At 36.9% G+C, this 12,704-nt stretch overlaps 1 protein-coding gene across 1 annotated transcript; it reads left to right on the top strand.

Moving 5' to 3' along the window:
* The first annotated feature begins 657 nt into the window (after positions 1 to 657).
* On the top strand, positions 658 to 12,584 carry LOC117578268 (plexin domain-containing protein 2). The gene is made up of 7 exons (XM_034263690.2): positions 658 to 829; positions 7,291 to 8,244; positions 8,306 to 8,515; positions 9,002 to 9,153; positions 9,219 to 9,297; positions 9,454 to 9,821; positions 10,581 to 12,584. Exons 1-7 carry the CDS (start codon positions 742 to 744, stop codon positions 10,647 to 10,649), a joined length of 1,920 nt encoding a protein of 639 aa, XP_034119581.1. The 5' UTR covers positions 658 to 741; the 3' UTR covers positions 10,650 to 12,584.
* Positions 12,585 to 12,704: the final 120 nt, after the last annotated feature.

Below are 12,704 nucleotides of genomic sequence, written 5' to 3'. Positions count from 1 at the left end.
AAATAAATTAAATATTTAATCATTATATACATAACGTTTATTAAAATATATATTCTCATTAATGTTGTATATTTTATACCGGCTCATATAATCGTTAACATATATCGGTTGGAGTTAGTTTCATCAGCTGTTTGCAATTTCAAATATGACGACATTAACTTATGTCGTGGTATTGGCTATAGACAAATTCAAACTGTTTATTATTATTATTTATTGCCAAATAACTTTCAAATTCGTTTAATTTGACATATTTCAAATAAATTGTATTATTATTGATGTTGTATACCAGAAAATAATACCATATACCATAAAATAGTGATACCAGCTGGAGCTCATAAAATACCGAACTGTTTAGTTCCCACGGTTGCTTGTGTATATTTGTACCGCATTAAATACTACGCATTTAATGTACCCATTTCGATAACAAATATTTTACTGTTTACAAATTTGTTTTATAAGACATTTTCCATAAAACACTTCCACTATATTTTGCTGTCACGGAAAAACTAAAAATTGTTTTCTAAATAGATTGTCATACAGAAAATGTTATATGTCAACAAATCAAAGTGTACCATTTTGAGCAATTGTACACAATCAAAGAGGGCAATGTACCGAATTTATTAGAATTGTACCGCATGTGGCAGACCGTGTGTCGTGTAGTCGTGTTTTGCCATTAATATTTTAATTTTCAGTCGCTGCGGACGTGTGCGTTTTTGGTCGTGCGGGTGGTACAAGAAAAAAATGGCGAAAAGTGTCGGTAGTGCGTGCGCGCAAATCGCAATTTTATTAACAATTTACGGATCAATACAATGTGTCAATTCCCTACTAAGTAAGTGCAACCAAAAAAAAATAAAAAAAAATAAGCAAAACTACTGCAACACCATATGACAGATCAACATTAAAAGCAAATGACGTTTATGCTTGCTGATGATTATGATGATGGTGATGATGACGACGTTGTCGAAGAAGACAAAACGCGAAGATTAGTCAGTAGAGTCAATGGTGTGTGTGTTTGTGGGATGCAGGAGGGGGGAACATAGAGGGGAAGCCAGAGCGCGCTCTGCTGACAGTTGGTACTTTTTTTTTCATTTTTTTTTTTGTGTCTGTATGGTGAAATTTTGCTGCCATGTTATATTTTCTGTTTTTCTTTTGTTTGTGTCTTTGTTGTTGCTGATGTTTAAAATGAATTTTGTGTTTTTATTTGTACATTTTTCGCTGCCTGGCAGAGCAAATGCGTTAATTGACAACAAAAACAACAACAAGAGAGTAAAATATATCAAGTGTACAACGTATATTGCTGTTTCTACTATTGAGTACGTCTGTGTGTGTGTTTCTATGGCGCAGCCGAGTGTGAAAATAGGCAGCCAAGAGCAATAACAACAACAGCAACACTACTAAGAAACGCACGTCCTGTCGCCTGTCTGCCTCTCGCTCTCTTACTCTACCTTTAGCTCGCTCTCGCTCTTCTAATGCGCAGCCCACGTTCGCTTTATTTTTAACTTTTTTTTCTTTTTTTTTACGCTACGCTCATTTGCTCCATGCTCCACTTAACGTGCAACAATTTCCAAAGCCTCTCCCCCACCCCCCGCTCTCTATCTCTCTGCTCCCCTCTCTCAGCCGCTGTCGCAATTGCCGAGCGGACATCTCAACGTTGCATATTTCAATTGAAATTTGTGGCGCATTTTTATTAAGGCGCACAGCAAAAGGTGAATGTGTTGATCTTTTTTCATTTTTTTTATGTTTACATATTTTCTTTTAGTTTTTTTTAGTTGTCGGCAATTTGCAATTGAAATACATGAATTGATCAAAAGAACAAAACAGGTGGCAACCTTGTCAGCAGCTGCTGTTAAGCCGCTATTTTAATGTTGTCTTGCATTTGCTACTCTCTCTCGCTCTCTCTCTCTCTCTCGCAATGTGCGTGTGTGTGTGCACCCATTTTACACTGACCCCTTGGGCCATAAGTTTTCAGTGTTGTATAATTAGCCAGTAACTAATGTACATATGTGTGTGTGTTGGTATTTCTAAACTGCTAGCGTCGTTTTCGTCACAGTTCATTTACTGCAGACGCACACACACACACAAATATGTTTATGTATATGAATTTCCATGTGTTAGCTGCTGTTGTTACAGCTGCAGTGTGTGTTTGTGTGCGTGTCTCCCACCCACCCACTTTATGAAGTTCTTGCACTTTTGCTTTGTTTCAACCGTTCGTCTATTCTTCGTTTTTACTAGAAATCAATCAGCAGCACTACTTTCAGTTATCAGCAGCAGCAACAAAATGCACATCGATTGTTGTTGCTGCTGCTGCCAACTATTACAAATTCTCAATCGCTTGTTCGGTAGCCTTTTATAGCACTCTGGGGACAGTCACTGACTGGCACAGTCAAAGACCAAAGAGCGCTTATCAAGGGCAACAACAACATCAAGAGAGTTGTTTTTGCTTTCCTCTGTTGCTAATGGTACAACTGCAATTTTCTGTACTTGTTTTGTTTTTATTTTGCTGCTTCTACTGCGATAAACACAAATCAGTGTGTCCGTGTGTGTGTGTGTGTGAGACAACGTAAATCTTACAATGTAAACACATCTGTAATCGATAGCTACTTAGAGATGAGCGATTGCAGATAACTGCTTAAGCAGCGATTAATCGAAAGATAGACAAATATTTAAGTTGGCTTCTTTATTTATTTTTTTTTAGTTTAGTCAACTGTTTCTCTTTAGTTTTAGTATTATATTAATTTGAATTTTTTTTAAATCAGCACTTAAATTCGGTATTGAAATGTTTAGTTAGTGTGGTATCTACATATATACATTTAATTAAAGTAGTCAGTCAATATTATGCATATTAAGTAGTGACGTCAATAAAAATATCTTTGGTTACGGGATTTCTTATTTTGTGACGCATTCAAAAATAAAGCAATACGATAACAGCACTTTTTGTACTTAGTTATTTAATGTAGCAAATTAATGAGAAATAATTTTTTTTGTCATTATATGACAATTAAGTTATGTCATTATTCATTTTGCGTTTAACTGCATTCAAAAGTAAACAAAACTGATAGCACAATCGCTGGGATATCACCAGCGAAACTTATCTTTGTTGCAGTTTCCATTTGTTTTCCTGGAGAATTCCCGTTTTTATATTTATAAATGAAAATTGCAATAGTGTGTATAACAGCTCCATGTGTCAACACTGTAGTCTTAATTGTAGTAATCAAGCAGTTCATCTCTTTTTTTTTAAATGCGTCAATGAGCCACGCTTTATGTCATGTTAAAGATCAGTCAGCCACTCAGATCATGTGGACAAGGGGTGTAGTTAGTTTAATCTAAGGAAAGGGAAAAAAAAGCAAAAGCACACATCAGCTGCTAGAGCTTTCGCGAACAAAGAAAATGATAATTGTTTTGCTTTGCTAGCATTTTCCAACACTTGACTACGAAATCTGCATATGCGATCGATAGAGCAACATAACTGCGTGAATCCAATTGGATAGTATTACATTCTCATTGGAATGCATTTCCTTATATCTTTTCTCTCTCTCGCTCTCTCTTGCTTGTCGCTTTGCTCTGCCCTCGTTCTGCTTGTGTTGACCAAAATAGTTGCGCCCATTGTGTGTGTTTATCTTGTGAATGGCAGCAAAAAAAAGGCGCCCACACCAATTGAGTTGTCGGCGTCTTGAGTTGAAACTCGATGTGGCAACATCTCCCACCCTCAACTCACTCAGTCACACGCACACACACAAACACACCCATTGACGTGGTGACAACAGGAAGCGCAGTCGTCGACGTTAGCACATCATCAACATTGACAAAGCTCTTCCACCTCTCTTAATACTCTCCTCTCACCTTGTCTGCTCTCTCGTCTCGTCTCGTGTCGCCCACTCTTCACTCTCCTATGTGTGTTTGTTCGTCTAGCCGTCTCTGTCGCTCGATGTCGCCAATGCATTTTGAGGGCCTCTCTTGGTGCTTCTCACTCTCTGATTTGACCGATAAGCATGTCCGGCAAACGGCTTATGGTTTGCTTAACGGCGCTTTTAAGCCCAAAAAGAACTCTTTTTTTGCTTTTCGGCCACGTCAACTGTACAATTGCCGTTGTTGTTGTTATTGTTGTTTTTATTGTCCGACTGCAGACTGCAAAATGTCAACAATGAATAAAAGAAGAAAAAAGAGCTGAGAACAGAAATTTAATGTACAAACAAATATACGAAAAACTTGTCAACTTGAGGCCAGATAAACAAGCCATATAATGGTGCATAACGCATGCTGGTACTCTAGATACCCTGGATTAAGTTGTGAAACATACATACATATGTATACTATTAATATTTATATCAATATAATTTTTGGTATATTAAATGTCTTTATTTATTTGAATTTGTTGGCAACAGTTCGTTAAAGGAAACTTGCACCGGTTTTCATTTTTTTTTTATTTTTCAGTGGAAGCAAAATCAGTAGAGGGTATTTTATTATTATATGAATACTATATACAAAAGTATTAACATAACCTTGAACTCAACCAGCCATTGACTAAGCAGTGCGATAAAAAAAGAATTAAGTTGGATTTCATTTTTGTTTTATTTCGGTATGAAATTTAAATTTAATCGCACTGCAAACTTTTTTTTGGTAGCTAGACGAATAAGGGGTATCATTATCTTACGACGCAAAATACCTGTCGGAATTATCAACCACTCTATTTCCCCCCCTTTGCTCGCTTTGTGAAAGCTTTTATCACGAAAGTTATGAACGAAAAAAATCAGAGACAAAGAAAAGAAATACACTAATTAGAGGCAAAATGAGCAACAACAAAAAAGAAAAGCAAACAAACGATTTTCAATTGAGCTAAACGAAAACGCGACGGGAGCAATAAAAAAGAATTGAAGAAACAATTTTGATATGTACATATATGTATATTAACTTATTTTTTTTTCTCGTTGATTTTTGCAAGTCTCACATTTCTCCAAAAGACGAAATGAGAGCAATGAAATTGGGTCACACCGACACGCACCGTATGTGAGTGTGTGTGTGTGTGTGCAAGGGGATGCCGCTTAAGGTCATTAACATAGAGCACACAATATATATTTTAAAGTGTATGAATGAATAACAATAACTTTTAGTTTTCAATTAAATGTTGCATAAATTTGCGCCAATTATTGAAAATAGCAAAACTACATGGCAGCAACAATAAACGCTAACTGTTACCATTAACACAACAATTAACATCGGGTTCAATTGAATCAACTGCACAAAACAGCGGCTGCAAGAGCAGGACAGAGCGACAACAGCTGCTGCTGCGGCTGCGGCTGCTGCAGGTGTGTGAGTCAGTGTGACCGCTAGTTATTATTATGCAAGGCAATGGGGAAATAGACAAAACGAGAGAAGAGAGATGACGATCAACAAATGCTGTAGCACTCTCCCTCTCTCGCTCTCGTTCCCGCTGCGTTGATTTCCTTAGCGCTATGCAAAAATATTGTTGTTTTTTGTTGTAATCGAGTAGCATACAAAATTGTGCAATGTGATCGGGGAGGGGAGAAGTGCCAGCAGTATTTGTCACTTGATCGCAAGTTATTTGCATGGAGTAGAAACAAGTGCGGAGTATGCAAAAATTCCGTTTCTCTAATTGCAAGCAGTGTATATACTTTTTATTTTATTAATACCAAGAAATAATCAAAATATATAATGTGCTGCTTTAGCTTTTAATGTTTTTTCTTTTTAGTATATGTATGTTTAGGCTTCAAACCTTCATCCAACAATATTTACATGTATTTACATGGTATTTTTCCAAACACTTGTTTGATGATCGTAATCGATAATTTATCCGATATTTTATGAGTGTGAGTGACCGCAATTGTTGTAAGCGACATCAGCAGCGTGAGAGAGAGAGAGAGAAAGAAACAATAACAAAGTTCGATTATTGGCGCAGTGCCCTTTGATACACATACCTACACGCACACATACAAACATACGTTCCTATCTCAGTTGGCGTGCGTGCGTGTGTGTGTATATGTGCGTGCTTCCATATGTGTAGTATAAGTAGAGCTAGTTTACTTGACATGCTCTTATTTGAGACGGTTGGCTGAAGACAGCGGCTGGGTTGCAATCAGGTGGGTGGGGGTTAAAGTCGTGTAAATGCCTCAAATGAAAATAGAAAATCGATATTGAGTGGGGGGCATCAAGTAACCGTTAAAAGCAATTACAACACACAAAAATAGGCACAAAATGTGGTTACAACAACTAAAGTAGCTAACCGAATTGCTTAATAATTTATGCAAATGTCATATTATGTAAAAAGTCTATAATCAGCGTCGGTTTTATTCGCAGCCGAATAAAAGTGCAAAAATGGTGGATGTGGATGCATTGAACAAGTTACACAGCAACAGCTCCACCACAACAGATAGTTAACAGTTGGTTTGCAGTGCAGTTAACATGCTTATGTTAATGCGATTATGTTAAAGGCGCTTGGCGTGCACTTTGACATGTTAATGCGTATGCTCGTTGAACATTTGAACTGATTTGTGGCAGAGTTGCCACCCTGACATTTCAACATGACCGTAAGACAATAACAATAAAAAAAAAACCGGGTTACCTGTATTGTGTACTAACTAATCGACACTTTCGACGAATCGATGAACAATACTTAGAATTGAGAAACCGGATTAAGACTTGATAATTCCGAAAATGTTTATTTTTTTTTATTATTTTTTATTTGATAAACTTGACTCTCAAAAAATGATTCACAATGTAAATACACTGCACAAATAAGTAAAACTGGAAAACATTATCGCTACTCTGAAATTCCTTAAAAACCGGAATTGGGCATCCGCACTGTTTAGATAGCATAAAGTTTTCTTCTGTTTGCTTTTTAAGTGGAGAGTTACAAATTTAATTTAAATACTTAATAAATAAATAAATTGAGCATGAAATATATAGAACAATTTAAATATGGAGTTAAAGAAAGACTTTTAGAGTATGCTTTAAAAATTCAAAGATTTCTTTTTTGTGAAATTGAAATTTTCCAAAAAATTATCCTAGAAAATTCGATATATCTTTATAGCTTTTAATGTTTAGACTATGCATTAATAATTCAATTTTTCACAGAGAATTTAATCACCATTGAGCAGGTATTGTAAATTATTTTGGCAAAGAATGACCGTATCGTATGGCAACTGTTAGTAATTTAGATTAGATACTAATGAAGTTATCAACTGCAGTGCATTAATCAGTCGGTCAATCAACACCCAGAGTTTTTACAAATATCACATATCTAATCGAACGTTTTATTCTCTCGTCTCTTTATAGCTCCAACGGAATATAGCAGCCATAGCAGTCCGCACACAACAAACATACATCCCCATGATGTGGTGCTGTTGTCCACAGCACAGGTGCAACGAATGCGTCGTGCGGCGCCCGCTGCGCCAGCGGAGTCCACGCCCGTGGTGGCCATGTCACCGGATCAAAAGAATCAATACCAGAGCATCAGTCCGAATGCGAGCGTTAATGTGGGCAGCACCGGCAGCATTGCCTACGATGTGCACAATGTGGGCGTGAATGGAACCGGGCAGCGCAAGGATTTAACAGCCAGTGCCAACGTCACCAGCAGCATCAACACTAGCATCAATGCGCCCGCTGCAGCGGCAGCCGCAGTTCCAGCTGCTGCTGCTGCTCCAGCTGCTGCTGGTCAAACGCCTGTCGCATCACAGACTCCGGCTGCGGCGCCAGCGCCTGTTGCCGCCAGTCCGGCAAAGAAAACGCAATTGATGGCAGCACAGCAGCCATCGCCATCGCAGCAGCAACAGTATCCCAAAAAGGTGGTCGTGGTACCAGTCGGTGCTGCCACGACATCAACATCGACGGAGCGGCCAATCATCGATGAGGTCGATGTGCCCGAGGAGATCATTACCAAGGAGGTGGCAAATCAAACGCTCAAGAGTCAAGAGGATCATTTCGATTACTACCGCAGCCTGTTGTATGTGAGCAAGGATGAGGTGGCCGCCCTGTGGTCCCAAATGGTCACAATACGCGAGAATAATATGCTCTCGTCAGCGCATCGTCGCGCCATGACCGTTGAGCTCACTTTCGATTTCCCCTTCTATGGTCATTATGTGCGTAATGTGACTGTCGCCACTGGAGGATTCCTTTACACCGGCGAATATGTGCATTCCTGGCTGGCGGCCACTCAATATATTGCTCCACTTATGGCCAACTTTGATACCACCCTTTCAGATGATTCGTTTGTGCGTCTCAAGGATAACGGTAAGTTTGTCCTTTGTACTATATGAATTGAAATTAAATATGGTTTTGTTGTGTTGTTCAGGCACCGCTTTCACCGTCGTCTGGGAGAATGTGACACTGCAGGACAAGCCCGAATATGGCAACTTTACGTTCAGTGCGACACTGCATCAGAATGGCGACATCACTTTTGTGTACTATCGCCTGCCCACCTTGATTAGCAACATTCTCGACAGCCAGCATCCGGTCAAAGTTGGTCTCTCCGATGCCTACATTGTCGACAAGATGCTCTACTGTAAGTTTATTAGAGAGTTATTACTATAAAAACAATTAAGCAAGAGATACAACACGATATTCAGTTTTAAGAAATTCAATATTATAAATATGATCAATTTCGGCGTCTTCAGCACATCTTAAACACTGCTAACATCTTCAGCACATCTTGAACTTTTAAGATTTCTGTTGCAGACTGTTTTAAGAAATTCAATATTATAAATATGATCAATTTCGGCACTGCTAACATCTTCAGCACATCTTAAACTTTTGAGATTTCTGTTGCAGACTGTTTGGTTAACATAAATGTCGGAATGTTTAATTACAGCGCTGTTAAATAGGAAACTTGCAGCACAGCTGTACTAAATTATCATAATCAAATCAAATATTCATGTAGAACTTCGAACTATCCTCTGGATAGTAAGAATCGAATGTGTTCTAAAGCTTCAATTGTTTTTACATTGTTTTACTATTGGCTCCCAATTCATTTGTTGTGCTCTGATTCTAGTTGCACGCCGTAAGACGATCTTTGAGTACCATCGCGTCAGTTTTGGACAGCAGGAGATCACGAATAACACAATCATTATGCTAACGGCACTGCCAACCTGCTTGGATTATCACGACTGTCAGTCGTGCATGAATCACAACACGACTTTCCAGGTAAGTTGAACTTTGCGTCTATCGATAACTGGTATGCTTTACTATCTATACACTTTGTTATGCAGTGTGCTTGGTGCCCGACACTCAATCGCTGCTCCACAGCCACTGGCAATGATCGCATGAAGCAGCTCTGGCAGCAGAAGGGTGAGTAATCCATGGATTGTTAACGATTTATTTTTGGGAATGGATTTTGTAGTCATAATAATAACAACAAAATTGCATTTAACCGATTGCTGTGTTCATGTCCAATCCATCTCATTCTATGCAATGTAATATATTGTCAACTGATGCATTTTTCAGGCTGCGATCGCACCAGCATCTCAAAGATCGAGCAATGCCCGCCGCTGGGCAAGAAGGGCAACAATGCCACACAGGAGCAAAGTGGCAGCAAAAACAGCAACAACGGTGGCGTCATCTCAACGACGCCATCAGCCAAGGATGTCACTGAGTCAACGGTGAGCAGCACCCAATCATCGGTGTCGAATGCGGTGGCGACAGACACCGCCAAGGAGAAGAGCGAGCATCTCGATGCGGTCTCGCCCGAGAATAAGAATGTGGGCGTTGCCTTTGGTTTTATGGTGCCCATTTGCCTCGTGTTTGCCGTGACACTATGGCTCTTCTATGCGTACCGCAATCCACACACAAGAAGCGGACAGCTCCTCATACAGGTGAGAGAGACATGACAGATAGATGATCATCTATATTTATATGTATATGGGTATTTCTACAGAGAACAGTTTGTCAATTATACATTTACGAGTATTTCAATGCAATTGAGTGAAAGTTGTAGACTATAACAATATGAAAATTGTTGCTGAAAAGCTTGCTATTCTTTTCTATTCTCTACTTTATTTTTATTAATTATTCCGTTATTTAAAACTTTGAATTTAATTCTCGATAGTTTTCTACTTCTATCTCCATATTTGCAACAAAAAATTGACTTATCTTTATCTTTATCTAGGAAAATTGTTTAGTTGAACATTTTTTACTACTAAGTTAAGCTTTAACTTTTTTAAATTTAATAACAAGTTACTGTGATTTTTCAGCTTTATATTAAAAATAGTTCTACAAGAAAAAGTATTTTCATTTTGCAGGGGTTTGCAATTTTTGAGTTATAAATTTTGCCAAGCTATTTTAAAAATTAAAAAGTACACATGATTATTCGCAATTAAGATAAGAACACTTTCATAAAAAAAATGTATTGTTTACTCAACCTAAAATCGTGGAAATACCCATATACTATATACAATATTTGTTCAAGTTGGTGTTGATAACTAATTGCAAAGCAAATGTAAAATGATTAACTAACTGTATTTACATGCAGTCCAAGCATTTACATCAGGTTCGTTTCCATCGTAACACAATTACAATGCAATCGTCGTTTGTCTCGCTCACACTAATCGTACCTTCTCTTTCTCTCTCAACAGTTCCGTCCCAGCCAGTGGTCATGGAGGCGTGGAGAGGCGCGCTATACGGCAGCCACGATACACATGTAAAAGGAGCTGAGCCGTGTGATAGTTTTGTGGTTGTACCTGTTACTCATCCATCCCCTATCCTCTTCTTAGTCTTTCTCTCTCTCTCTTTTTCTCATGTATTCTCCTAATCCAATGAGTAACGAGTCACTGAGCCCGTGATGCAAAACAGAAACAGAATTACAAACAAAATATCAAAAGTGACAGGTGCAATTTTATCCATACAAAATACAAAACAACAAAAAAATTCTAAAAAAAAAAAAAAAAACTAAAAAGAAAACCCACTTCCTTCCCTTTCCGTCTCGTCGTCTTATCAAAAGTATACATTTACATATGGTATTGGCAATTGTGCTCAGATTGTAAATTGAAATCAACAACAACAACACACACACACATGCATACTTGCTGCTATTTTATATACATCAAAGGTAATATATATACAATGTGAATATTATGTGCTGGCTGTCTGGGGCAACTGATTATTTTGTAACAGTCCCTAAGCAGCCATAAGAAAACTATAACAACACCACTCAACAACAACATAAAAGAAATATGTGTAAATCAATTGTGTTCAATTATAGCAACAGTTTTTTAACATGAAATCAATCCACGGCCATTAAAGCCAGACTGTTAGTTATGCACACAGGGGAATAGCTGTTGTCATGCTCGGATTTATAAAGCGAGAGCTCAAGATATATCAAAAGACAAGCGCAGATTTCCTTTTTTTGATTTTTGGGTGCGCAGCTCTTTTCCTTCCCAGCCAAAATATTGTAAACTAATTGAAAAGACAACAAAAATATATATATATAAATTAAAGATAACAACAACAGCAAAATCAAAACAACATAACGTGTGCATTGTGCTCTTCCTAATTCGGATTTTATTTCTATTTGAATTCGTTGTTTGTTGTTTCGTTAAACCAGCTGCTAAATTTATGCAACACTTTAAAAATGTGAGAAAACTACGAGTATGTAAATGGCAAAAGAAAAAAATATGCCGCAAAAATACTAAAATGTACCGAAAGCTATATTTGGTATATTTACATTTCCCTAAATGAAGTGAGAATAGAGATTTTGCAAAATTAAATAGAAATGATCTATGTCAATCATGTTTTAAAAGCGTTTGCATAAATGATGGCATCCAATTTGCTCAGGCCTCGGACCACACACACACACACGAACACACACATATCAACACGCACATAAATACACCTCCAACCCAACCACACACCCAACACACAGACGAGACCTGTTTGCAATTTAGTAGTTTAATTGTAAAAACATTTTTTCAGTTTATTTTATATTATTATTATTTTTTTTTATATTCATCTATACACAATTTGTTTTTATGTTCTTCTATCCTTTGTCAGGCGTGTTCCGAGTTCCGTAAACGCGCACGAAAATTGAATTGTTTGCTGTTTATTATTTTGATTTCTAGACTTCTTTATGATTTTCGTTTTTCATATGCAAACTGTTTTCAGTTTTATTCGCTTTTTGGATCTGGGAACACAAGCCTCTAATATTCCTATTGGTATTTCTATTGGAAAACTGAAATTGAATTATTTTCAAATTTCTATAACTATAAAAAAATATATATTCTCATTTTTGTATGATTCGTTTATTAATGTTTTTTTTTTAATTGAATTGAATTGAATTAATTGTGTGTATTATATGAATACTACAGCTGTATATGTAGAACTTTAATCTACATATAAATATATATATATATATAGATATATATTGTATACAATAATGGACATGTCCATGACGACCTCTTCTTTTTGTTAGTATTTTTTTCTATTAATTAATATTAAAAATATATAAAGTGAAATGCGGTGTGCAAGTATAAAAGAAAAGCTAAACTAATTATATAATTACATAAGCTAAACAAAGCGAAAATATAATAATAAAAGACACGAAAGAAATGAGAAACGATGAAAATGAAAATAAAAGAAGCAACTAAAGATCTGTAACAAAATGTAAGAAAAAAGCAAAAAAAAAAAAAAAATTACTAAGGAAATTGTATAACAATGTATTTTGATAATGAAATTAAATTTGTATTTTAAGCTCTTATTACATA

The sequence above is a fragment of the Drosophila albomicans genome, chromosome X (assembly GCF_009650485.2).
Source record: "Drosophila albomicans strain 15112-1751.03 chromosome X, ASM965048v2, whole genome shotgun sequence".
NCBI lineage: Eukaryota > Metazoa > Arthropoda > Insecta > Diptera > Drosophilidae > Drosophila > Drosophila albomicans.
The sequence above is the reverse complement of the archived record's forward strand: the minus strand, read 5'-3'. Positions and strand labels throughout refer to the sequence as shown.

Excerpts from the sequence above, each read along its gene's own strand:
- LOC117578268 (XM_034263690.2), top strand. The coding sequence starts at position 742 with ATGGCGAAAAGTGTCGGTAGTGCGTGCGCGCAAATCGCAATTTTATTA. Across the intron at positions 830-7,290 it reads ATGTGTCAATTCCCTACTAA|CTCCAACGGAATATAGCAGC; the intron begins GTAAGTGCAACC and ends GTCTCTTTATAG. Across the intron at positions 9,154-9,218 it reads ATCACAACACGACTTTCCAG|TGTGCTTGGTGCCCGACACT; the intron begins GTAAGTTGAACT and ends TTTGTTATGCAG.